A 25,201-nucleotide genomic window follows, 5' to 3' on the forward strand; every position below is an offset into this window, starting at 1 on the left:
TATTGCTCCGGTTGCTATGGAGAGCCTCCGTCCTCACCAGCTATGGGATTTTTAAATCCAGCTCCATTGAGCCTCTTATTACAACAGGATTTTCAAAGACTTGTATCTCTAAAGCTTGGAGCGCTAGTCCATGGTGAGCTGTCGCACATCCCGACGATCGTAAATCATTTGTGACTTTGTCTCGCATCGCTGAGGACATGTAACGGTTTATGACGAGAGCTAAGGGGTATGAGCTTACGGCTAACGATCAATGTCCTCACAACAACAGCCCCCACCTCACTGAATAACCCGGAAATGAAAGGATCGTAGAGTGAGAGCGGACAGGTGGCACAGGTTAGGTGTGTTTATGCTGCCACCTAGCGGGCAACAATGGAGTTAATGTACCAAAAGTAGAAAGTACTCACTATGCAGAATGTTCCAATTCAAATTTTCAAATGTATAAAAATCTTTTGAAAGTTGCCGATCTACAAGCTCACAATGCGTCACATCGCGACTCATTGTGAGCTCTTTTTTGACAACTTTGACGGCTGAGTGCACTCAGCAAACACCACTTCCAGCAAACCTTTATCCATTCCATTCTCAGCTTATCGGAGCTCAGAAGGTGTATGGCCTCTTGTGTACTTTACACATCATGCCCAGCCCAGGGGTGTGTGTGTGTGTGTGTGTGTGTGTGTGTGTGTGTGTGTGTGTGTGTGTGTGTGTGTGTGTGTGTGTGTGTGTGCGTGTGCGTGTGCGCGTGTGCGTGTGCGTGTGCGCGTGCGCGCGCGCGTGCACGAGAGAGACACACAGGTTAAATATTAGCATTTATTACCGTCTCTGTCGGGAAACCCATATCTTCAAAACTGTCCTTTGTCAGAAAATGTAATAAAGAACCATGTCGATCCACAATGTATTATTATTTATTCTGCATTTGAGCCACGGACCACCATTTAATGAGATTTAGCCTCATTTAATGAGATTTAGCCTTCCATGCTGTATTGATGTTGGTGCCATTAGGAGAGATAACAGGCAAACTTTGGTCAAGATAACAGTTCTACATTCTCTAATTGTGTATAGTTCTTGTAAATTAAATAATGCGGATGTTTAACAATAATGTAACTTATGGACATTTGGTTTCATTTTACACACTCAAGAGTCAAATATCTAATGAGGGTCCATTTGGTTACGAACTCCATCATTTAGCTGGGGACCACCTGAAACACCCTCTTCAAGGACCACTGGTGGTCCCTGGACCACTGGTGGAGAACCACTGGACTATTGTGACACGGTAGTGTAGTATGACGAAGTAGGGCACATATTTTATTAATCCATTTAGGACTGAGACCAGATTTTACACAATGTACTCTAAATCCTGACAGTTTTCTGAAAAATCTATGTTTTTATATCAGTGGTTCTCAAACAATTTCATATCAAGGACCCCCAGAATTATATGTAATTGGCCGTGGACCCCCATCTCAAAATATGTTGTTCCAGGGACCCCCCAGAAGCAAAGATTTGAGTTGCAAATGTTCGCTGTGAAAGAATATATATTCAAAGATGTGCACACGTTTTCACGATTTTTCAAAAATAGCTAAAGTTTAATATAATGGTCAAAAGTGGTTCAAAGCTAAAGCGACAGAAAAACGTTAAAAGTTGAAATATGGAGATACAATGTTTCTGCCCCGACAATATTGTGCAAGCATTTTGTTAATATTTCCCAATCGCAGCAGGAAACACTGCAAGCTCAATAAAAGCCAACGGCGTGTCCAAGTGTTGGGGGAACAAAATAAAAGGCGAGCTGGTGAACGAGACAACCCTTTTAATCTCATTCACGCCGATGGAAGAAAACACAACCAAACCAATTCTTGTGTGACGTGCCCTTGAATAGTGTAGCACATATTGTAATTATTCACGGCAATGGAACACAAACGACAACAAAACAGGTTTTCCGTGTTTGATTGCGCTGTAGTGCATTGTGAGCTTGTAGATTATTGGCTATTTTCAGCATGCAGTCAAGTGTAAAATCAGGCATTACGGCGCCATCAAGGCCCGCCAACATTTCTTCAATCAACTGTAGATTTTGTGGACTAAAATGCCTCGCCCTCAGCCTCGTGCACGCATCCGCCTTGTTGACGGCAGACTGCTGGGCGAGCGCTGGCGCTTTGGCATGGGGGGTCAGATCAACATGGAATGAATTCTGTACTGGCCATATAAGGAGCATGTCTCGAGTGTACAGGGTTTGATGAGGTCAGATCAACATATGGAATGTCAGAACAGGTGAGCTCCATACAGTATATGGAGATCTAAGGGTGGCAGCAGGGACATTCTCTTGAGTGTACAGGGTTTGATGAGTGCCCAGGTAGGGCCGGGCCATAATTGTCAGGCCTGTTGAGAACTTTTCGCCGGCTGCCGGCGCAGCTGCACTAATAACTTTGGGGCAGGCCCGTCTAGAGTTTGAAATTTGAATGGACAGGTATAAGTCAAAAGGGAGACATCGAAGAGGAAGGATGGACTAGACCTGGATTGTGGTGGTTCTTTTTTTCACGTCCCTCATGAGCTCCAGAAAACGGCAATATAACAATCTCAAATCAGAAATGACTTCAGGACATCGGCGATTTGATTAACAGTACCACGGACATTGCCGTAGAAAAGAGCGTGGAAAGGCCGTGGCAGGCTAATGGAGTTGGTCGCGCAGACGCAGTGCAGACGAGGCCCTAGCAACCGTGCCTAGCAACCGGAGCGATTACAAAAATGGAAATGGAATTTAATAGGACGAGTATACTCGATTAAAGCATCAAATGTGTTGCTTTTTTTGCTTCCCAGGAGACGTATGGGGACATCTCGCACCGGGTGCTGCTGAGGGACAGGCTGAAGTGTAACAGCTTTGACTGGTACCTGAAGAACATCTACCCGGACCTGCACGTCCCCGAGGACCGCCAGGGCTGGCACGGAGCGGTGAGTCTGTCTCCCTCACCCCCTTAAACACTTCAAAGCCTGGATATATTTCTACTTGCAAAAAAGAGATTTCAACATTACTGCTACTTTATACTACTACTACTAGTACTTTGCAGAGGAAAATATGTATTAAAAAAAAAAGTATTATGCAAATTGTATTGACATTTATATGAATTATTAAAATAATAATAAATTAATAGTTTACATTTGGGGGATATATTTTATTATTTTTATCTCAATATTAAATAAAACATGTTCTAGACATTCTAATGATCATAAAATATATATATATATTACAGGCATTTTTTCAGGGTTAAAGGTCAAAGGTTAAAAATTGTTAAGTCCAGAGATTTTGAAATTGTGTGAATTTCTGCATCTGTGGGGTGTATTTATATGCAAATATCATGACCAATGGCATTGTAAGACTAAACTATGAACATCAATGATGATGTTTAGGTGAAAAAAAACCCCTGAAGGGTTAAAGGGTTGATGTGGTTATAAGCAGTGCTGGACCTTTCCCCCTCTCCAGTCATCACACACACCCCTGCATAAGTTTATTGGTAGATGTATCTTCAGAAGGATTCATCCCTGGTATGGTGGTGTGTTTATAAAGTCGTACGATTAGTCACACACGTTACCGCTATGAAATTTGTTCTCCACATTTGACCCATCACTTGGAGCGGTGAGCCACAGCGTGCGCCGCGCTCGGGAATCATTAGTTGATTTGACCCCCAATCCAACCCATTGATGCTGAGTGCCAAGCAGGGAGGCATTGGGTCCCATTTTTACAGTCTGGTATGACCCGGCCAGGGATCGAACCCCCAACCTCCCAGTTTCAGGGCGGGCCCTCTAACCACAAGGCCACTGTCTCCTCTCCCAACAGGTGCGTAGCTCTGGGATCCATTCAGAGTGTCTGGACTACAACGCTCCGGAGCACAGCCCCACAGGCGCCCACATCTCTCTGTTCGGCTGCCACGGACAGGGAGGCAACCAGGTCTGTGTGTGTGGGTGGGGGGGGGAAATAAACACATTGCACCTCTTTTTACGCTGTCCATCTCTCTCTCTCTCCATCTCTCTCTCCCCGCAACCCTTGCTAGCTGTTTTTTAAATGTATTTATTGTTTTTATATATATTATATAATATATTATATTCATCAGGATTCCAAATTTAAAAAAACGTACGCAAAAGTAGCAGATCTACAGGCTGGAAACGTGGCAGGATGCGGATCTGCTACCGTTGACGCTTTTGTGTGACTCGAGTCCGGGCGTCATGGGCCAGCCAAGTCTATGGACTTTACTGTCTGTTTAGGGCAGTAAATGACAACATAAGATGTCATTGGGGTGATATAAATACCGCCCCCGCTGCGGCCCTCACTTCACACGAGTGTGATTTATTTTCCTTTTTTTTTTAATAATAAAGATAAATAAAAAACATAGGAGATACAAGCCACTCAGCAGCTACAGTCCAAAACTGTTACTTTTCAGGATCCAAATTCAAAAGCATCAAAAGCAGCAGATCGACAAGCTCGAAAACGCGTCGCTTCGAGCTTGCAGATCCGCTACTTTTTACGTTTCCGCGTGACGCGAGCGGTGCGATGGAGGTATGGGGGTGTTCATTTCAGGCCAGTTGTAATATATTACACAAGCGCACTCAGCAGCTAGATTTAACCCATTTTGGGCGGGAACCCCTTTTGGTGTTAGCATTATGTTGTGCTTTAGCTATTGAAAAATAGCAGATCTACAAGCTCATAGCGCGCCACCGAGTGGCGCGCTACGAGCTTGTAAGTCTGCTATTTTTGAAAAATCAAAGAACCACTGACACAGAAACATAGCTTTTTCAGAAAACTGTCAGGATGTAGAAGACATTTTTAGAATCTGATCTCAGGTCAAAATGGGTTAAAACGGAATCCTTTTGGTCTTCCATATTTGATAGAGGGTACAGCCAGGCAGCGGGGTTATCTGTCTGCGACAATGTATTTTTAATGCGGGCCCAGGACAATAGCCCATAGCCCAGAAGCAGGGCTCTTCTCTCTCTCTCTCTCTCTGTGTGTGTGAATCTTCTCCCTGCCCTATATCTCTTATTACCCATTTGATGCAGCGCATCAGGTGTCCCGTCGGGGCCACCAAAAGCAGCATGTGTGATCGAAAATCAATGTTTCCATGGCCGGTCGTTGAAACGGGAACCTGAGGCGCCCCCTCCTCCCCCCGTCCCTCCCCCCCACTCCCCCCAAGAACCCAGGTTCCATTTAACCTATTTGGACCTGAGGTCGATTCTACAAACACGGGTTTTCTGGAAAACCCATGTTTCTATGTCAGTCATTCTCAAAACATTTCCATGTCAAGCACCCCAAAAATAAGTATAATTGGCCGCCGACCCCCCCATCTGAAAATGATGTTCTCCCATGGTCCAGAAGCAAAGATTTAAGTTCAAAATGTTACTCTGAAAGAATAAAGATTCAAAGATTTGCACTACATTTTCACGATTATTCAAAAATGGCAGACCTACAAGCTCGTAGCGCGGCACTCGGTGCCGCGCTATGAGCTTGTAGATCTGCTATTTTTCAATAGCTAAAGTACAACATAATTCTTAAAACACCAAAAGGGGTTCCCGCCCTGAACGGGTTAAAAGATACATGAGCCTTCATAGGCAGACTGAATGGCACTGCTGGGTAAATAAGTTTGAAAGCACAGACAGACACACGGGGGGGCCTGGAGCGGGTTAGATGTGAAGAGAAAGGGACTGTTGAAAGTATGAAGATTGATTACCTGGCCCTTGGGTTTATTCTTTTTTAAAGGGCAACAAGCCCCAGCGAGCCAGGCTGCCTTTTGTCCCCGACGGCCTGCGATGTTGAAACCACAGCAGACAGGAGGAGAGTGGAGTTTAATGCGTTATAGGCATCTGTGTGATTGAGAGGGCGACTGTGGGCAAGACACTGAACCCCAAATTGCTCCCGATGTGCTGGTTGGTGCCTTGCATGGCTTCTGCTGCAATCGGTGTATGAATGTGTGTGTGAATGGGTGAATGTAATGTAAAGCGCCTTGGATAAAGGTGCTATATACATGCACCATTTAGAGGAGGGCAAAGCCCAGTAGCCCCAGTGCTGTCGCTGGCGAGCGGAGGGGGAAGCCACCTTAGAGTATATATTAAGCCATTTTGACCTGAGATCAGATTCTAAAAATGTCTTCTACATCCTGACAGTTTTCTGAAAAAGCTATGTTTCTATGTCAGTGGTTCTTCGATTTTTCAAAAATAGCAGACCTACAAGCTCGTAGCGCGCCACTCGGTGGCACGCTATGAGCTTGTAGATCTGCTATTTTTCAATAGCTAAAGCATAACATAATGCTAACACCAAAAGGGGTTCCCGCCCAGAAGACGGCACCCGAGTTCTCCTCCCATCCACTTGCGTTAAGTTGCTCAAAAGCGCATGAGGCGATTTCACTCCTCCTTCCGGGTAGGAACAGAGTGCATTCTGGGATGGATTGGGCCCAAACACATGAACGCCCTGCTTTTGACTATCATTGCACGCGTTCACGTATGAAACAGCGTTCACGTATGAAACAGCGTTCACGTATGAAACAGCATTCACGTATGAAACAGCGTTCACGTATGAAACAGCGTTCACGTATGAAACAGCGTTCACGTATGAAACAGCATTCACGTATGAAACAGCGCTCACGTATGAAACAGCATTCACGTATGAAACAGCGTTCACGTATGAAACAGCGTTCACGTATGAAACAGCGTTCACGTGTCATCATGAACGTGCACAATGATAGTCAACGGACCAGCGGGTTCATGTGTTTGGGCCAGCGCTGCAATACCAAATTTGGCCACTATGTCCATTTCGCCTCAGGGTTTCCTCCGGGTGGCGTCTCTATTCATATATACTCTAAGGAAGCCACAGACACGGCTAGTGTGAGAGCAGAAGTGGGGGAAGAAAACAAATCACAACGTTTGATGAATAAATCCGGGGGGAAAAAACGGAAGTGAAATGTCCGCTGGCTAGGACTAAAACAAAAAACAAAACAAGATTGCTGTCCAAATCAACACTGCATGCTTCCCTCCCTCCCTCCCTCTGCAGTACTTTGAATACACGTCCCAGAAGGAGATCCGCTTCAACTCTGTGACGGAGCTGTGTGCCACGGTGACAGAGGGACAGGCGGGCATCGGGATGAGCCACTGTCCGCACGACAAGGACCCCACGCCACCACACATCACATGGCACTTCAAAGAGGTACACACACAAGACCCCACACCACCGTAAATCACATGGCACTTCAGAGAGGTACAATTAATTTACAATTGAGGTGTTCAGCAGACATTCTTAATCCAGAGTGATTTACCATAAGAAAGGTAAACGTGAGGCAATCAAATGCATGGAGATGGTAATCTAGGATCATAAGTATAGGGATGGAGCTCGTACATTGTTATTGATAACAAGCACCTTATTGATCAGGCTTATCAAGCCGGGTTCTTATCGAGCTCACTATCGAGCATTTTCTATTATTTGTGGAAAGACGGGAGAAATTAAATTTTGAACAAAACCAGTATCTTTTACTAGGGCCTTCAAATACAGAACTGTTCTAATAGACGGAGGCAATTTACCTTTTTACCAATAAAATAATATTAAAGAAACCACTTTAGAAGCGTAATGTTGTTTGCCCGGACAGCGCTGGTTGGCAGGTATCGATACACTTTTAGGCCGACGTGTTTGTAACAGCATGGATGATTAGATTTATTTCTTTATCGCCTCTTGTCTTGATTGTTTAAACATGACGTCATGGGCCGCTATGCTCCTTAACAGGCTTGATAAGCCCAAAGCTTATTGATAACGGGTACTCAATTAGCTTGTTATCGGATTTATTCCGGGTATCGGTTATCGAGCTCCATCCCTAATCATAAGTAAACCAAGAACCCTATCATCAGTCTAAAGTTAACAGTGTAATATCAAAACATAAGTAAATGCTGTACATTGCAACTACACACTGTATAGTGTGTATAGTGATTCTGGCATCTGTCTACATAACCTTTGCATAAGACTGCAAGGTGTGCTGCTTGCACAATCATGCAAGCACACATGAGGATTGTGTTGACATTTTGATATTAAGAATGACATGGATTTGATGACTGAACTTTGTCTAGCAAGCACACACACCCACCCACACACACACACACACACACACACACACACACACTCACACTCACACTCACACTCACACATGCACTCACACTCACACTCACACTCACACACAGACACACATGTTTGTATTACTACTAGAAGCTTGCGCGCCTGTTAGACGTGCTGGGCAGGTTGTGGTCGCTCTGTAATCGAGCAAGGATAGAGAGAGGTAGCTAAACTACAGGAAGAGCGAGCGTTCCGTGCTCAATTGGGAAAACACTATTTTGCCAAAACGAGAAATCTCGTGTTTGGTTAATGTAATTTAATCGTATTTTATTTACGTTGTTTTTAGCATCCGTGGCTAGCCTCCGGTGGCACCCATGTATGTTGTGACGTCATCGAATATCCAAAATCGTCCTCGCACACACACGCAATCCAAAGCATTTTTAGGGCTCAGATTGAGATAAAGGACCATGTTTACAGCTCAAAACAACTCCAATCCGACCTTGCGAGTGGGAAACCATTGTCGACATTGTTGAGATGACACTCTCTGAAGCCCGGTGCATCACACAATTACTTAAAGGACCACTTCACCACTTTTCAACTTCTCTTCCTATAATTGGTCCTAACTAATGTTCATGATAAAATACCACCATTTTTTCCTACTCAGTCTGTGTCTCATAGGAAGGCTGTGGGCAGTTCAGAAAACCGTCCACCAGTGACATCATCGATGATGAATCCAAGCTAATAGAAACGGCAGGCTTTCTTTTCCTGAAAAGTTGCAATGCATCGTATTTTAAAACAAATCTTGTTAAAAAAAAATCTGCCTAATGATGATGTCACTGGTGGACGTGTGTCCGAACTGCCCAAAGCCCTCCTATGAGACACAGACTGAGTAGGAAAAAATGGTGGTGTTTTATCATGAACATTAGTGAGGACCAATTATATGAAGAGATGTTGAAAAGTGGTGAAGTGGTCCTTTAACCCCTCAACTAGGCTCAGAGAGCATACCCTAAAGCCTGCCTGTCTGCCTATCTACTCTGGCACCAGTACCGAGGCATGTCAATGGGTTAACCGTAACTCTAACTCTAGAGTTATTGCCCACGGTGTCTCGCACAGAAAATTGCTGTTGTTCAACAAGCAGAGCTTGTCGATTGGTTATTTTCAAGCATAGCTCCAACCCCTAAACCCAGTGGTGGAAAAAGTACTCAATTGTTGGTACTTATAACTAAAAGTATCAATACTGCAATGTATACTCCGTAACAAGTAAAAGTCCGGTATTCAATATTTACCTGAGTAAAAGTACAAAGGTATAGGCATCAATGCCATAAAATTATACTTAAAGTACCAAAGGTAAAAGTATTCATTATGCATGAAATTTCACAAGGTTTCAAGTGTATAAAAATACAAATCTTTTTAAAATAGCCGATATACAAGCTAGATCGGCTATTTTCAAATGGCCAGAATGAATATGCCGTAGGGCTGAAGTGGGTAATGTATGCTTTGTAGGCTAATAATACTCAAAATCTACAAAGTAACTAGTAACTAAAGTTTTCAAATAAATGTAGTGGAGTTAAAGTACAATATTTAGATCCGAGATGTACAGCAGTGGAGCAGAAGTAAAAGTACTGGAAATTGGAAATACTTACAGTAAAGTAAGAAATAACTCAACATTGTACTTAACCCATTCAGGACGGGAACCCCTTTTGGTGTTTTTTAAGTATTATGTTATACTTTAGCTATTGAAAAATAGCAGATCTACAAGCTCGTAGCGCGGCACCAAGTGCCGCGCTACGAGCTTGTAGATCTGCTATTTCTGAAAAATCTTGAGAATGTGGCGAAAAAACGTTTTTTTAACTCAAACCTTAGCTTCTGGGGGGTCCCTGGAACAGCATATTTTCAGATGGGTGTCCGCAGCCAAATACAGATAAATCTGGGGGTCCTTGAGGGGGGGTGGGGGGGTTGAGCACCACTGACATAGAAACATATTTCTTTCAGAAAACTGTTTTGGTTTCGGGTCTAAATGGGTTAAGTACAGTACTTAGTTACTACTTCCCACCACCGCCTAAAGCTAACCTCCGAATGCCTCTGAAGACCAACCTGAATGTTTCCCCATAATTGGAAGACTACAGTTACAGTAACTCTGAAACTCTTTTAACCGTAAAACCGGCCATTTATCTTGTGAGGAGGACAAGGATAATTGTCCCCACAAGGACTATTTCTCACATTTCCAGGACTTGTGGCTTGGGGGGGGCCCACACACGCTCTCACGTGCACGCACGCACACACGCACGCACCCACCCACACACACACACACACATTGCACTGCACTCCCTGTGGGGGTGTGGAACGCGTGTGTCGAATTTGAAGTTGTGGGACGAACGGTTCTCTAGTTATGTGCATTACAGACGTACACACATACGTACAGAGACTTGGTGCATTTATAGATAGATAAAGGTCTGGGCACATAACTTTTGTTTAGGTTTTCTGACCTCAACTGCACCCAAAAAACCTGAAGTTTGATCATTAGGTAGATTTTCTGTGGTCTTGAGGTTTTCTGAATAATTAGCCTCAAAAAGTGGTCCACAGGCAAACTGATTTGCCTGTGGACGGTGATGTCATCAGAATCCAGATCGGGATCTCTCCATTTAACACTAGAAAACGTAAACCTAGTCCAGTACATAGTCCAGTTTTCGGTGAAGAGGTTGACCACCGGAAACTACAACGTGACGTCACGGCGCGGTGGTCAACGCTCACACAACACATATCTCTGTTTTGACTGATCGCCGTTTTCGGTGGTCACCTCTTCACCGAAAAGTGGACTTAATCCTCCTCTCTCTCTCTCTCTCTCTCTCTCCTCGCTCACCCCCCTGCAGGACGGCAGCATCTATAACCCCCACTCGGACACGTGCGTCACGGCCTTCCGCACGGCGGAGGGACGCGCCGACGTCCAGATGAGACGCTGCACACCGGGAGACAAACACCAGCAGTGGACATTCGAATGGTAGAGACACAGACACCAGCGGTGGACATTCGAATGGTAGAGACAGAGACCAGCGGTGGACATTCGAATGGTAGAGACAGACACCAGCAGTGCACATTTGAATGGTAGATGAATGACAATGGAGACACAGACACCAGCAGTTGACGTTCGATTGCTTAGACGACAAACGTACGAAGGAGGGAAGGGAGGAAACTCTTTTAACCCAAAGTGCAATTAATCTTCCACGGTCGGCGGCTGCCGTCGCCGCCGTCTTCTCTGCCGCCGAGCGCGGCGCTCTGCCCCAGAACGCGTGATTTAAGACGACGGGCCGGTTGCGTACCGCCCCCGCCTGCCTCTGATCACGCCCCCCAGAACCTCTGAACCGGCACTCCATTTTAACTGGGAATTGACAGTGGACAGGCGGGTGGTCGGACGGATGATAATTGTGCTGGAAATGTCATTTTGGTGGCCAGCGCTTTTGGCCTAGTTTTTCCCCAATGCCTTCTTTTTATTTGTTTTCATACCAATTGGGGGATGGAATGAATGAGTGTTTGTATTGTGTTAGTGTGGTGGTACTGAAAGTGGAGAGACCAAATGGGACCAAAAGGGAACCAAACGGACCCCTAACAGTTCTTCAAATGGAACCATAATGGTTCACTTGCTTCTATTTGATTCCTGAATTTAAGTGCCTGTGCAAAGCAGTCCAGCCCATGTTTTCTGTATCATTCCACAATTCAATGTCGTTCTTGTTTTAATTTTAGTTTTTAAATTGTTTTTCTCTCACTGACAGGACTTGAATGCGGGATGCGAGGGATGATTTAAAACAGTCCAGCACATACAAGGAAGACAAAAAAAATTAAGTGCCTTCCCTCAAAGAGTTAGTTTGAAAAACATTTGGGTTTTATTTTTCTAAGATGTTAAATTTAAGTGTCATGTTGCACTGCATAAAGTGCAAAATCTGTTTAATAACTTTGGGTGATTACGAATTAGATGAACAGTCCTAATGTTTACTCAATTTGATCAAGGGGGAGTCTTAAGGTTTACCGATTGTTTAATATGATTACATTTGGGGGGTGAGTGGCTCAAAGATGACGCAACCTGTGCCAGCGATGTAAGCAGTTGACTTTGTTTTTTGTGTCCTGGATGGCTTGATTCTAGTCTTAAAATAATTGATATAAATATTTTTGTAAATCTCTATGGGGAAGATGAATGGGTTCTGGAACGATGGAACCAGAAAATGGCTGCCACTTCTATGCCCTATTCTAGCAGTGGTTTTCAACCAGTGGTCTGTGGACCACCAGTGGTCCTTGAGGGAGTTCCAGGTGGTCCTCAGATAAATAATGGAAAGTTGGTAACCAAATGGACCTTTTATAGATCTGCCCTATACTATAGTGCAGTGGTTCCCAAAGTGGGGTCCAGGGACCCCCAGGGGGTCCCCAGTTAAATGATAGTTAGGAACCAAAATGGACCCTTATGGACCCATTTTGTACACTCTCAGAGTTAAATTAACATTGATTTTACTATATAAATTGAGGTCTCAGAGATAGGAATGCCATTAAATGGGAGTCCGTAGACTAATGCATGTCAAACTGGGGGGTCCTTGAAATTTCACGGGTTGAGAATCACTGCTAGAGCCGTAAAAGTCTTCTCTTATGGGGGGTCCCTGGCATATCTCTTCAAATGGGGCTCCGCAATTTGGGGGTCCTTAACATGAAAAAGTTTGGGAACCACTGCTATAGTGTGTTTATTCAGTAACGTGGGGGTGTCCCCGCTCTTCTTAAGTGCCTTCAGCACCTCAGCTCTGTGCATGCTCAGAGTCATTATTGTTTAGTATCATCACTCCCAATTTCACTTGTTCACGCCGTGTCCTGTATGCGTTCTCCACCATGATTGGACACATTCATTCTGTTATCCCGACAACGAAAATTCATTTTCTGTTTTTCTTTTGCTAAAGAGCTGGAGAGACTGGGAGGACACGCATGTTACCGTACAAACCACTCTATATATTAACGGGGTTCCTACGCAAGTATGGAACAGTATGGAATTTCATTTCATACTTTACCAGGTCTGGAAAAGTATGCAAAATGTCAAATAATGTGTGGAAAGATATTTATGTTTCCAGACTATTACTGCTGTTCTGTTTTTCCCGGACAGGGGACTCTCTGTGGGTGGGGAGGCCCCTGGTCCCTGCCCGGTCGGTGATACCAGCTCGTGCTGTGGCCTTACTGTAGGTGCCTGGGCCCTGGGGTACGTGTCCGTACTCCCAGAGGGGGGGGGGGGGGGGCACCATACATTCTGACACTGAACCGTCCAGTTTTGTTCTCTCCGACACCTCGGTGTTCCGGCCGCCGCTTGCCCGGGGAGCGAGCGCCTGGGGAAAAGTATGGAATTTTGACATTTCAAATGTGTATAGGAACCCCGCCTATAGCGCCGATTACTTATAGGAATATAGAGCTATTGTTTAACACTTACTTTAACAAAAGAAAATAACTTACTGCACCTTGAAGATTCCAAATCCATCGCTGTGCCTTCTGCTTTTTATTCGTTTTAGTCGGGTATAGTCTTGTTTGTGCCGAAAATGACAGCTGTGCCTCTCGTTTTGTACCTGTATAGCCTGTCCTATTCACAGGTCCAATGCTTCACGTACACTTGGCAAATAGCCGATCTTCAAGCTCACAACGTGTCTCATTGTGACTCGTTGTGAGCTTGTTGATCGGCTATTTTCGGGTCATTCCGGGGGTGTGCACCTTTTTCTCTAAGAAGCACCTCAGTCTCAGTACTTGAAACAATAGAGCTACAGAAGTCCTGACGTCACTCGTTCATCCCCTGGTTCGCAGACGTTTTTCTCTATGGAGAATTATATGTGTTTTTTTGTTTGTTTTTCTTAATCGTCTCAAGGATTGTGGTCCACGAATAAACATGGGATTTGAAGAGCGATGGAACTGTAGCCTAGTAGGAACTAGAGCGGCTTTTAGAAAACCAGGATTTCTCGCTATATCGCTGAATAGCTGCTGCATCGTTGTTGAAGACGGCTGCTCGGTGTCCTCCTTGCGGTCCTTTTGCACCTTATGAATATCAAATATTCATACTAGTCAGTGTGGGTGGGTGGGTGGGGTATGGTGGGGTGACTGACCATTCAAAATGACTCCAGGCACCGTGAAGGGTTGCTCAATTTAGTTTGTGCTGTTTTGTACCGACTTTTTCTTTTAACTATTGCTGTTTTTATGGTTTAAAAGGGACCTGAGTGTGACAGTGTATCTCTGGAACTACTGAGCTAAGCACAAGGGATGTTTGGTTGTGTGTGGGTAACCAGAACGCTCTCCCCCCCAAAAAAACAAACCAAAATGCCCCCATTTTGTTCGCGGACCTGCGTCATTTGACTCATTTTAGATTTGTAACCATTATTTCATACTTTTGCTGTTCAAAAAATGGCATATAAAAGCTCACAAAGTGGCGCGCCATGAGCTTGCCATCTTTGAAAAATCGTGAACATTTTGCAAATCTTTGAAAATATATATATATAATATATATATATATTATTTTTATTTCAAATCTTTGCTCCTGGTGGTCCCTAAACAAACTAAATATTTTGAGATGGGGCCAAAATACATATCATTTTGGAGTTCCTTGACATGAACATTTTTAGAACCACTGATATAGCTCCATACATAACGTTTTTCAGAAAACTGTTTGTTCAAGGATTTAGAAATATTTTAATAAGGTTATGTTTGGGCATAGTTTTACTTAGGTTAATACGTTTAGGAATACGGTTAGGTTTAGGTATAGCTTAGTGAGGTTAATGTTTAGCAATACCTGGAATACCCCGGGCCCGTGTCAAACCTGGATTTGACTTGGGGGCGGGGTGAGCGTTCTTGTTCATTCATTGTATGGTATGATTGGATAATTGGGATGGGGGTCTTGTGTATGATTGGATAATTGGGATGGGGGTCTTGTGTGTGATTTGTTTCAGGTGGGGATCAAAATGATGGGAAGGATTAAAAAAAAAGAAACTTTATTTGTGAAAATCACTTGTGCTGTATATTTGTCCTTTGCTCCATATATTCAAACTAGGCTACTTTGGTGGGAGAGTTAACTTTTTCTACAATTATAACAACATACATAATTGGTTAGCTCTTTTATCTGGCCAATGGGAACGGCAATCCAATCTGTGAACGTGAGTTAACTTTATTTTTGGCATTTACTGAAACTGAATACTGCGTAGCATCCCATCTCCATTCTGAAACACTAGTCTGTTGGTCTGTACTGTAGGCCTCTGCTCGGTCCTTTAGCACCACCTACTGACAGGAAAGCGAAACTACACCTCTGTCCAAGTAGTTGGATTGATTGATTGATTGATTGATTGAAATATGTATTAACAGTTTGCAGAATTACAGTACATTTCAAGTACAAACTCAACTTAAGTTAACTGTGAGTGGACGACCCAATTAAGCATTACACTTGTTTACAAGAGGGTCCACCATATTCAATTCATCAAAACATTTAGAGACATACAGATAGATACTACTATATAGTCAAAGAACAGAACAGGAATTCATCATAAAGGAGGTAAAAAGGGAAAAGAAACAAAGTTCAGATCATCTTTTATAGTAGATTTAAATAGATATGGGATGAACCATAAAGATATGACATTGACCTGAAAGTGTTATTCTCAGGGGTCATCAACATGTCCGTCCGTACACAGACAAATGTGTCAAAGACTTGTCCTTGTCCGTGGCAACTTTTAGCTTTTCCTTTTTACATATAATGTTTTTATTTTGATCATAAGACCCAATTACTGAATGTCAGTGTCCAGGTTTTCATCACAATATTTAGGACACTTTACGACACATTAGGAGTACGGCTACTAGTGGTGCTCAAATGTTTCATTTGCAAGGACCCCCTTGAGAGTGTACAAATGTACACTCTTTTTGAGGATATTAATTTACCCAATTCTCTTTCGCCTTTATTTTCTACAGTAGGCTGACAGGAAATGGGGGGGTGTCATGCAGTGAAGGCCGTCGGGATCGGGAGTCGAACCCGCGGCACACTGCCAGACTGGATTGCCAGCCAAGGTGCCTGGACCGCTGAGCCATGGCCCAGGCCTATTAATCCAATTATAGGGTTCCCAAACCTTTCAGGCCATGACCAAATGAATCATTAGAACTGGGACCCGTTCCACAGATATACATAACGTGAAAATAGCCAAAATACAATTATGTTATGTAATATTTGACATACATATTACTCCCACCCCAACCGCAAAAAAGTTAAAAAAAAATAAAAAATAAAGATGTACAACACAATCTTTTTAGCCAGCTCCTTTTAGAACTTTGATTTTTTTTTTAAATAATAATAATAATAATAGTCACCAATCAGCCAAAAAGGGTATAAAATAAAGCAGAAATCTAATCTTATCTCCAAAACCTCTGACATGAGCTGTCCCTCTGTACTCGTTCCTTCTGGTCCTATCCATCCTTGTTACTCCCAGAGAGAACCTCAACATTTTAGTCTCTGCTACCTCCAGCTCTGCTTCCTGTCTTTTCATTAGTGATGCTGTCGGGAGGACACCACCTAACTCCAAAATGTTCATTTTTCAGGAATTTAAGAATATATTATATTTTGAAAACAAAGCAATACTACCTCATCAAAGTTGGTGTTGTGACTTTATATATTGCCAATGACTTCCATGAGAGGGGGAGAGCTGGAATTAGTTACTTTAGCAGACAGTTTGAGGGTCCAATGGAGTTAAGAGGTTTTGTCCAAAGCACTTTTTACTACTTTCCATGGTTCAATATTTTCGAAAGGACACACAGACGTGAAGGGTGTTCAATAGCACTGATGTATGGAACAAAATCAAAAACCTCAAAAATGGAGTTGGAGGTTTCCTCCCGACAGCAATAAGTTAATATATAAATGCACCATTTACTGGTAACAACTCCCAGTTTGCCAACCACTGTATTAATAATTACTTAATTAACACCCTATTATTACATGGTCAGACCACATATCAGCCTTCATATCAACACAGTAGGCCTGGTACTGTAGTGTGTGGTTCGTTGGCGGTACAATAAAGCCAGTGTAGCATTGCCACATTACAACACAGCGGCTTTTGTGCTTCAGATCATCTTTTATAGTAGATTTAAATAGATATGGCATGAACCATAAAGATATGACATTGACCTGAAAGTGTTATTCTCAGGGGTCATCAACATGTCCGTCCGTACACAGACAAATGTGTCAAAGACTTGTCCTTGTCCGTGGCAACTTTTAGCTTTTCCTTTTTACATATAATGTTTTTATTTTGATCATAAGACCCAATTACTGAATGTCAGTGTCCAGGTTTTCATCACAATATTTAGGACACTTTACGACACATTAGGAGTGCACTAGTACGGCTACTAGTGGTGCTCAAATGTTTCATTTGCAAGGACCCCCTTGAGAGTGTACAAATGTACACTCTTTTTGAGGATATTAATTTACCCAATTCTCTGCACTCCATCACAATGGCCTCAATTTTTTGCGGCTTTCGCCTTTATTTTATACAGTAGGCTGACAGGAAATGGGGGGGTGTCATGCAGTGAAGGCCGTCGGGATCGGGAGTCGAACCCGCGGCACACTGCCAGACTGGATTGCTAGCCAAGGTGCCTGGACCGCTGAGCCACGGCCCAGGCCTATTAATCCAATTATAGGGTTCCCAAACCTTTCAGGCCATGACCAAATGAATCATTAGAACTGGGACCCGTTCCACAGATATACATAACGTGAAAATAGCCAAAATACAATTATGTTATGTAATATTTGACATACATTATTACTCCCACCCCAACCGCAAAAAAGTTAAAAAAAAAATAAAATAAAAAAAAAGATGTACAACACAATCTTTTTAGCCAGCTCCTTTTAGAACTTTGATTTTTTTTTTTTATAATAATAATAATAATAATAGTCACCAATCAGCCAAAAAGGGTATAAAATAAAGCAGAAATCTAATCTTATCTCCAAAACATCTGACATGAGCTGTCCCTCTGTACTCGTTCCTTCTGATCCTATCCATCCTTGTTACTCCCAGAGAGAACCTCAACATTTTAGTCTCTGCTACCTCCAGCTCTGCTTCCTGTCTTTTCATTAGTGATGCTGTCGGGAGGACACCACCTAACTCCAAAATGTTCATTTTTCAGGAATTTAAGAAAACCTTATATTTTGAAAACAAAGCAATACTACCTCATCAAAGTTGGTGTTGTGACTTTATATATTGCCAATGACTTCCATGAGAGGGGGAGAGCTGGAATTAGTTACTTTAGAAGACAGTTTGAGGGTCCAATGGAGTTAAGAGGTTTTGTCCAAAGCACTTTTTACTACTTTCCATGGTTCAATATTTTCGAAACGACACACAGACGTGAAGGGTGTTCAATAGCACTGATGTATTATGAAAAACACCCACCCTCAAAAATGGAGTTGGAGGTTTCCTCCCGACAGCAATAAGTTAATATATAAATGCACCATTTACTGGTAACAACTCCCAGTTTGCCAACCACTGTATTAATAATTACTTAATTAACACCCTATTATTACATGGTCAGACCACATATCAGCCTTCATATCAACACAGTAGGCCTGGTACTGTAGTGTGTGGTTCGTTGGCGGTACAATAAAGCCAGTGTAGCGTTGCCACATTACAACACAGCGGCTTTTGTGCTTCAAACACAATAACATGTCATCAATCAAACTCAAACCACTATAATGCCACTCAAATTACCCCTTGGCCCCTGAATGGAGAGGGCATTGCATTATTCATCATTTTAATTTAATCCTCAAACATACACACTTTGTGTCAGATGGATTTCAACGTGGATAATTAAACTTTTTATTATTTTTGTATTATCGGCCTCATTTGGATGAGGCTCATTTGGAAGAGGCTTGTAGCCGATCTGCAAGCTCACAACGCGTTGCGAGCTTGTAGATCTGTTATTTTCAGCATGCAACCAAGCATAAAATGACTTGTCTTTTAGTTCTACTGCATCTCTTCTTCTCCACTAGTCCCTCCATAACATTTTTGTCTAGTTTTTTTATTTTGTTGACAAAATCGTCAAATTAGTCTTAGTTTTAGTCATCATAGCTTAGTTTTTAATTGATTTTTTGTCAGTGAAAAAAGGTAGTCGACGAACATTTTTTTGTCATAGTTTTAATTGACGAAATGAACAGTGGTTCACTTCACACTCCGTGAAGTATTTATTCTTTTAATGTTTACAAGACTTCTTAGCCCTGGAGCCTAATAATACTTCACACAGCAAGGCAACCCGCACAATTTTCAAAAGTATAGCTAAAATAGCCTGCTTTTTTGCATGGCTGCCAGTTCCCACCTGATGTTGTGTGGGAGTCCTGACTGCTTCAAACCGTATTGTATAACTGCTAGCTTGCATACCGTCTTGAGACTAGGACTTAAGTCTAAGATGTACTGGCCATCAGAGGGTAGGTACGATGTATTGTATCCACCAAAGAGGAAGATGAGATCTCCCACCCTGCAACAGCTCAAGTGGGTTTCTGAAAGTGGAACATTGCCCTTGGCCTCAACCTTCTTCCAGGAGAGGGTCTCTGGGTTGAATTTCCACAGGTCACTGAAGTTCTGGTTCCAGTCCTGACCACCAAATATGTACAGCTCTCCATTGTAGGTAAAGGATGAATGATCTGAACTGCCTTTTGGAAGAAGCTGTGCAGCAGTCTGCCAGCAGTCTGTCTCTGTGTCAAACACACTGATAGTATCGGGGTAGAACACACAGTTCATCATACCCCCAAATACAAACATCTTTGTCCCGATGATGGTGGCACTGTGAAGTATCGAAACAGGCGGTGGAGTGCCTCCGGTGTTAATTATACACCAGACCATCGTGGTGGTGTCCAACTTGTACATGTCATGATAAGCGTAATTCGTGAAGTGTAATATCTCCGGATTAGTGTATCCTCCATAGATATACATGCTCTTCCCCAAGACACAGGCTGAGTGGCCCATCCTCTCCTCTGGAACTCTCCCAGATGTTTGGGGCTCGGACCATCTGTGGGTGTCGACGTCGAATGTGTAAATGGGCAGTGAGCCATGGCGGAGTCCTCCACCCCAGATGTAGACGACGTTATCTCCTATCAGCACAGCTGTGTGGCCGAAGCGCATGGAGGGAACCTTGTGGGGACAGTGTCCGCTGCCGGTTGTCTCTGCAGGGGACAACTTGACCCAGCGTAAAGACACTGTGTTGAAGACGTGGACAGCCATCCGAGAGCTGAAAATGGACCCTCCATAGCCAAAGGTGTACACCTTATGTTCCACTGTGACTGCAGCGTGATCCTTTTCAAGGGGGGGACTCCGCCATGGGAAAATATATCTCTTTGGTCTATATCTTTTTGGTCTTTTCCCATGCAGTTTCCAGAACAACATATTTTTCCACCACCAGCACACCACTGGAATCAAATTGGATTGGTGAGACAAAGGCGAGAATGAGTTTGGTGGCCTGGCGATGGGAATTGGAGTTGGAGTGTGCTTGAGCGTGGTCGTTTACTGAAGGTCAACGGTATTGAAAGTAGATTCTAGAAGAGTGGAGATAGTTGGACATTCTCGATTGCGTCGGTTGAATATGCTCAATTATGAGAGATCCCTTTTATACCGTTCCATTAAGCTGGTGATGTTCCTGGTGATGTCAGAATGTGTGTCATATGTGATGTCAGACTTATAATGGAGCACATGATGTCAGAGGTAGAGTGTCATCAGCTCCATATATGGAGATCCAGGTGATTTAGGAGATAACCGTATATGGAGTCCATGACAAGTTTGCGTCAATATTCCGACGTCCCATTGTCCCAACGGTGCGCTGTTCACCGGCACATTGTCCCGACGGGTTCGCTGTTCCGAAGGACCGGTCTGGTCAGATCAATGGACCGTCGGCATATCGACGTCCGTGACACGAACTCGTATAGCCCATTGTTCTGAAAGGAAATGGGCCCCCGAGTGCCACGATACAAGCTTGTATATCTGTTATTTATTTTTCAAAAGTTTTAAATAATGGTTAAAGTGGCTAAAAGCTAAGGTGGGGTTTAGGGGCATTAACACAGCATGTAGCCCGCATGTATATGGTTAATACTGCAGGTGTAATGGAAGATAAGCCTTGTTTGTCTTCAGATTATAAACGTGACGTCTCGTGACAGTGTGAAACAAAACAAAAGATTACATCTGCCACATTGTCCATTAACTTCTCGTCAAGTCAACAGTAGATAACACTCATTATAGTTCCTGTACAGCAGGGGTGCCCACACATTTATGACGTGAGATCTACTTTCAAAATGACCAGCTCAACAAGATCTACCCACTGAAAAAATAAGTGTACCATTGCTGAAAATAGTTTAAATATATAATGTACCTGGGGGGGCTTTGGAATAGGGAGAGAATTTATGACAGGCGGTTTCTGCTGTCAAAATATGTCCCCCCCCCGTATTTAACTTAAACGCACAATGCATTCTCAATGGCAATAGCACAAACTTTGCCATGCTACTAGTCCTACATACTTACACCTAGAAACCCCATTCAAACCTATTCAGGTTCATCTTACGGTGGACATGTTTGCCTGAAAAGAAATCTTTGAAATGTTTCATAGTTTTAGAAATATAGTGCTTTCAAATTTGAGAAATTCACAATGGGGCTCAATGGCAGATATTGGCACGTCAAAAAAGCACTTTCACCTAGAAACTCCATTCACACTTTTTATAATTCAGCTTACTGTGGAGACACATGCTTATTTAACTTAAACGCCCAATGCATTCTCAATGGAAATAGCACAAACTTTGGCATGCTAGTCCTACATACTTATAGGCTACACCTATAGAAACCCCATTCAAACCTATTTAGGTTCATCTTACAGTGGACATGTTTGCCTGAAATGCAATCTTTTAAATGTTTCATAGTTTTAGAAATATATAGTGCTTTCAAATTTGAGAAAATGTATAATGGGGCTCAATGGCAGATATTGGCACGTCAAAAAATCACTTTCACCTAGAAACTCCATTCACACATTTTATAATTCAGCTTACTGTGGAAACACATGCTGGAACTTTTTACTTTGAAATGATTTGTAGTTTCGGAGTTATTTAACTTAAACGCCCAATGCATTCTCAATGGCAATTACACAAACTTTGGCATGCTACTTGTCCTACATACTTACACCTAGAAACCCCATTCAAACCTATAGGTTCATCTTACGGTGGACATGTTTGCCTGAAAATAAATCTTTGAAATGTTTCATAGTAGAAATATATAGTGCAAGGACACTTCGACACCAACGACACCAACTCTTTCATTTTCAAATCATACACACATGCCAATTTGAAAATGAAAATGCAATGTGATTTGCTTTTGCTTCATCTCAAGTGTGCTCATTCTATGACCTCCTGGAGATGAAATGTAAATGCTATTGCATTATATTTTCACTTAAATGCGTTCAATATCTGAAGGTTAAAAAGCATTTATATTATTTCATTTGAATTTTATTTTCATTGTACTATTGCCCACCAATTTGCGGGGCATTTTTTGAAAATTGAAAATCAAATGAACTTTTATTTATAATTGTAATTGTGTCATAGAATGAGCACATCTGTATTAAATGTAAATGCTATTGCATTTTAGATTTATTTTTGTCTCATGAAAAGCGTTAATGACCTGAAAATGAAAAAGCATTTATCTTATTTCAATTGACTTTTCGTATTTGCCATTTCATTTGAATTTTGGCAGCTTTATGCTTCCATACCTCTGCGCATGGGTAAGAGCCTAGCAAACTGTTAATAAATACTTCAATCAATATATTGTCATTAAATGTTCAGATTAATTGAATATAAAGGACCCCGATGGAAATAAGCCACGTGTTTTCTTGGGTTTATTTAAATCCTCTTTAATAACACATGATGTAGCAGACCTTAATTGTATTGGAACTGTACTTATAAAGTACAGTCCGTATTATTAGTATTCAATCAATCATTCGTAGGCAGTGGGTGACGATTTATTTTGAAAACAAACCGGGAAACAGTTCCGACACACGTCTCCTGTCTCGACGCTCCCTCCCAGCCCGGGTTGAACTTTCTCTCCAACTTCAAGACAAGTAGCTGCAACGAGCCGCCGCTACATGTAGCCAGCCAACCACCGGCTACTAGATTCCCGTTAGCCGTTACAAGTAACACAGACAGTTGAACTTGTCTTGGAATGGATACAATGATGCCACGATGAAAAACAAACCTCAATAAGGGCAGCCGCCGCAGCGCGAAGATTAAAACACATCCGAAAACAAGTTTAAAGGGACATGATCGGGAGGATGTAAAACTTTTCTGAACAGATTGCCGAAGAAGCAGGAAGGACGGATCCGTGATGCTGCAGCCAACAGGAGAGAAGACGCCGCGGCTATTTAAAACCCCCCTCTCGTACGATGATTTGACCTGGATTTCACACTGATAATCCCTGCTGGAGCCTTGAGGTGTCTACACACATCACCTACCCTACAATACTACTGCTAATCCTACAATCCTTGTCCATTATCATACCACACCACACCACGGGCTCAGACAGCGAGGCGAGAGAGGCGTGTTCCGTTCAATCATCAATATAACTGACTCCTTATCAAGATGAAGTGAGCGTCTGTTTAGTGTTTAGCTGCATTAACCCAACTTCGCCTCCGAGACGAGTCCGACACAAAGTTGACCAGCCCCGCAGCGCTATAGCTACTCCCCCTCCCTTCCCCAAGACTTATTTTCTATAACTGTCGCTGCGTAAAAATGCCGGATTATTTAATACGCGTTTCTGTTAGTGCCAGTCGGGTTGAGTTGTTGTGTGTGTGACTCTGTGTGTGTGGACGGTATAGGGTGGTAGAATGAGCGTGTGGTTACTGGCGGGTGTTGTTGGCAGTGCCAGGAAGAAGAAGACATGATGGAAAGTTGGAAACGGAACGACCGTTGACTCTCCAACGACATAAAGGAAGGAAGAAGGTTTTTTTTAGACACACAGAAGTAGATGATCATGGCAACGCTGTGCGGCCGCAGGACCAACCGAGCCAGGCTGCTGCTCCTCCTGGTCGGGGCGAGTCTGGTGGGATACCTCCTGCTGCTCAGGAACCACTCCACCACCGGGGCCAGTGGTAGGGGCAGTGTGGGTGCTACTGCTATAGGCTACTCACTCACTTTTTTAATTTTATTCAATGTTTGAGGGGCGCTAGCCTTTCCTATGTCCAGCTTTATTGAGGGTTCGTGTAAACACACACATTGTCCTAATAACAACACGAACATTGAGTGCCATTGACAACGAATGGCCAGTTTTGAGTACGTGTTTAGTGCCATTGACAACGAATGGCCAGTTTTGAGTGTTTGTGCAAACACGAACATTGAGTGCCATTGACAACGAATGCACAGTTTTGAGTACATGTTTGTGCAAACACAAACATTGAGTGCCATTGACAATGAATGGCCAGTATTGAGTGTTTGTGTAAACAAACATTGTTTTAACACAAACATTGAAGACAAAAGTGAGGACGCAAATTGTGATTGGCCGAAATGAGATGATGTATGATCGATGACGATACACTTAAAGGAGAATTCCATACTAAAAGGCTTTCTTACCTTTATTTGTAGTTGTTACGTCCCCACCAAAGAGGTCCAGGTGTTGTTTTGTGCAAAAGCTTCTTATTGGCTATTTCCCCTACCATAAGCCCTCAACGAATTGCATTGAATTGAATGGGGCTATGGGGTGTTGTGCTAATTCGCTTATTTCCATCGCTCAAAATTATTATTGTTTTGTATATATCCTCTCTTCATAATGTAAATAATATCCCAAGTGGCACACTTTACTACTTATTTCAATGGAAATAAGCGAATTAGCACAACACCCCATAGTCCCATTCAATTCCCATTCAATTCATTGAGGGCTTATGGTAGGGGAAATAGCCAATAAGGAGTTTTTTGCACAAAACAACACCTGGACCTCTTTGGTGGGGACGTAACAACTACAAAGAAAGGTAAGAAAGCCTTCTAGCATGGAATTCTCAAGTTCTCAAGTTCACACGGGGTGATTTTTAAGTGGTGCAACCACTTCCTTAAGTGAGTATGTGTGTGGGTGGGTGCCTGCCTGGGTGGCTGGGTGCGTCTGAGCACGAAAA

The 25,201-nt window shown here is 42.9% G+C and overlaps 2 protein-coding genes across 3 annotated transcripts in view; both read left to right on the forward strand.

Moving 5' to 3' along the window:
• Nucleotides 1-13,271, forward strand: part of poc1bl (POC1 centriolar protein homolog B (Chlamydomonas), like) — a 49,864-nt gene extending 36,593 nt beyond the window's left edge. Inside the window, exons 10-13 of the mRNA XM_079523417.1 lie at nt 2,803-2,934; nt 3,818-3,928; nt 7,016-7,168; nt 10,930-13,271. Of these exons, the coding sequence (XP_079379543.1) occupies nt 2,803-2,934; nt 3,818-3,928; nt 7,016-7,168; nt 10,930-11,061 (528 nt within the window). The 3' untranslated portion in view covers nt 11,062-13,271. The remainder of the gene's footprint in view (nt 1-2,802; nt 2,935-3,817; nt 3,929-7,015; nt 7,169-10,929) is intronic.
• Nucleotides 13,272-23,151: 9,880 nt separating this feature from the next.
• Nucleotides 23,152-25,201, forward strand: part of galnt12 (UDP-N-acetyl-alpha-D-galactosamine:polypeptide N-acetylgalactosaminyltransferase 12) — a 56,624-nt gene continuing 54,574 nt past the window's right edge. For both annotated transcript variants that reach the window (XM_079523416.1, XM_079523415.1), the window contains exon 1: nt 23,152-24,187. In XM_079523416.1, coding sequence (XP_079379542.1) covers nt 24,064-24,187 — 124 coding nt within the window. In that variant the 5' untranslated portion in view covers nt 23,152-24,063. The remainder of the gene's footprint in view (nt 24,188-25,201) is intronic.

This window comes from Electrona antarctica, assembly GCF_951216825.1.
Source record: "Electrona antarctica genome assembly, chromosome: 15".
Taxonomy (NCBI): domain Eukaryota; kingdom Metazoa; phylum Chordata; class Actinopteri; order Myctophiformes; family Myctophidae; genus Electrona; species Electrona antarctica.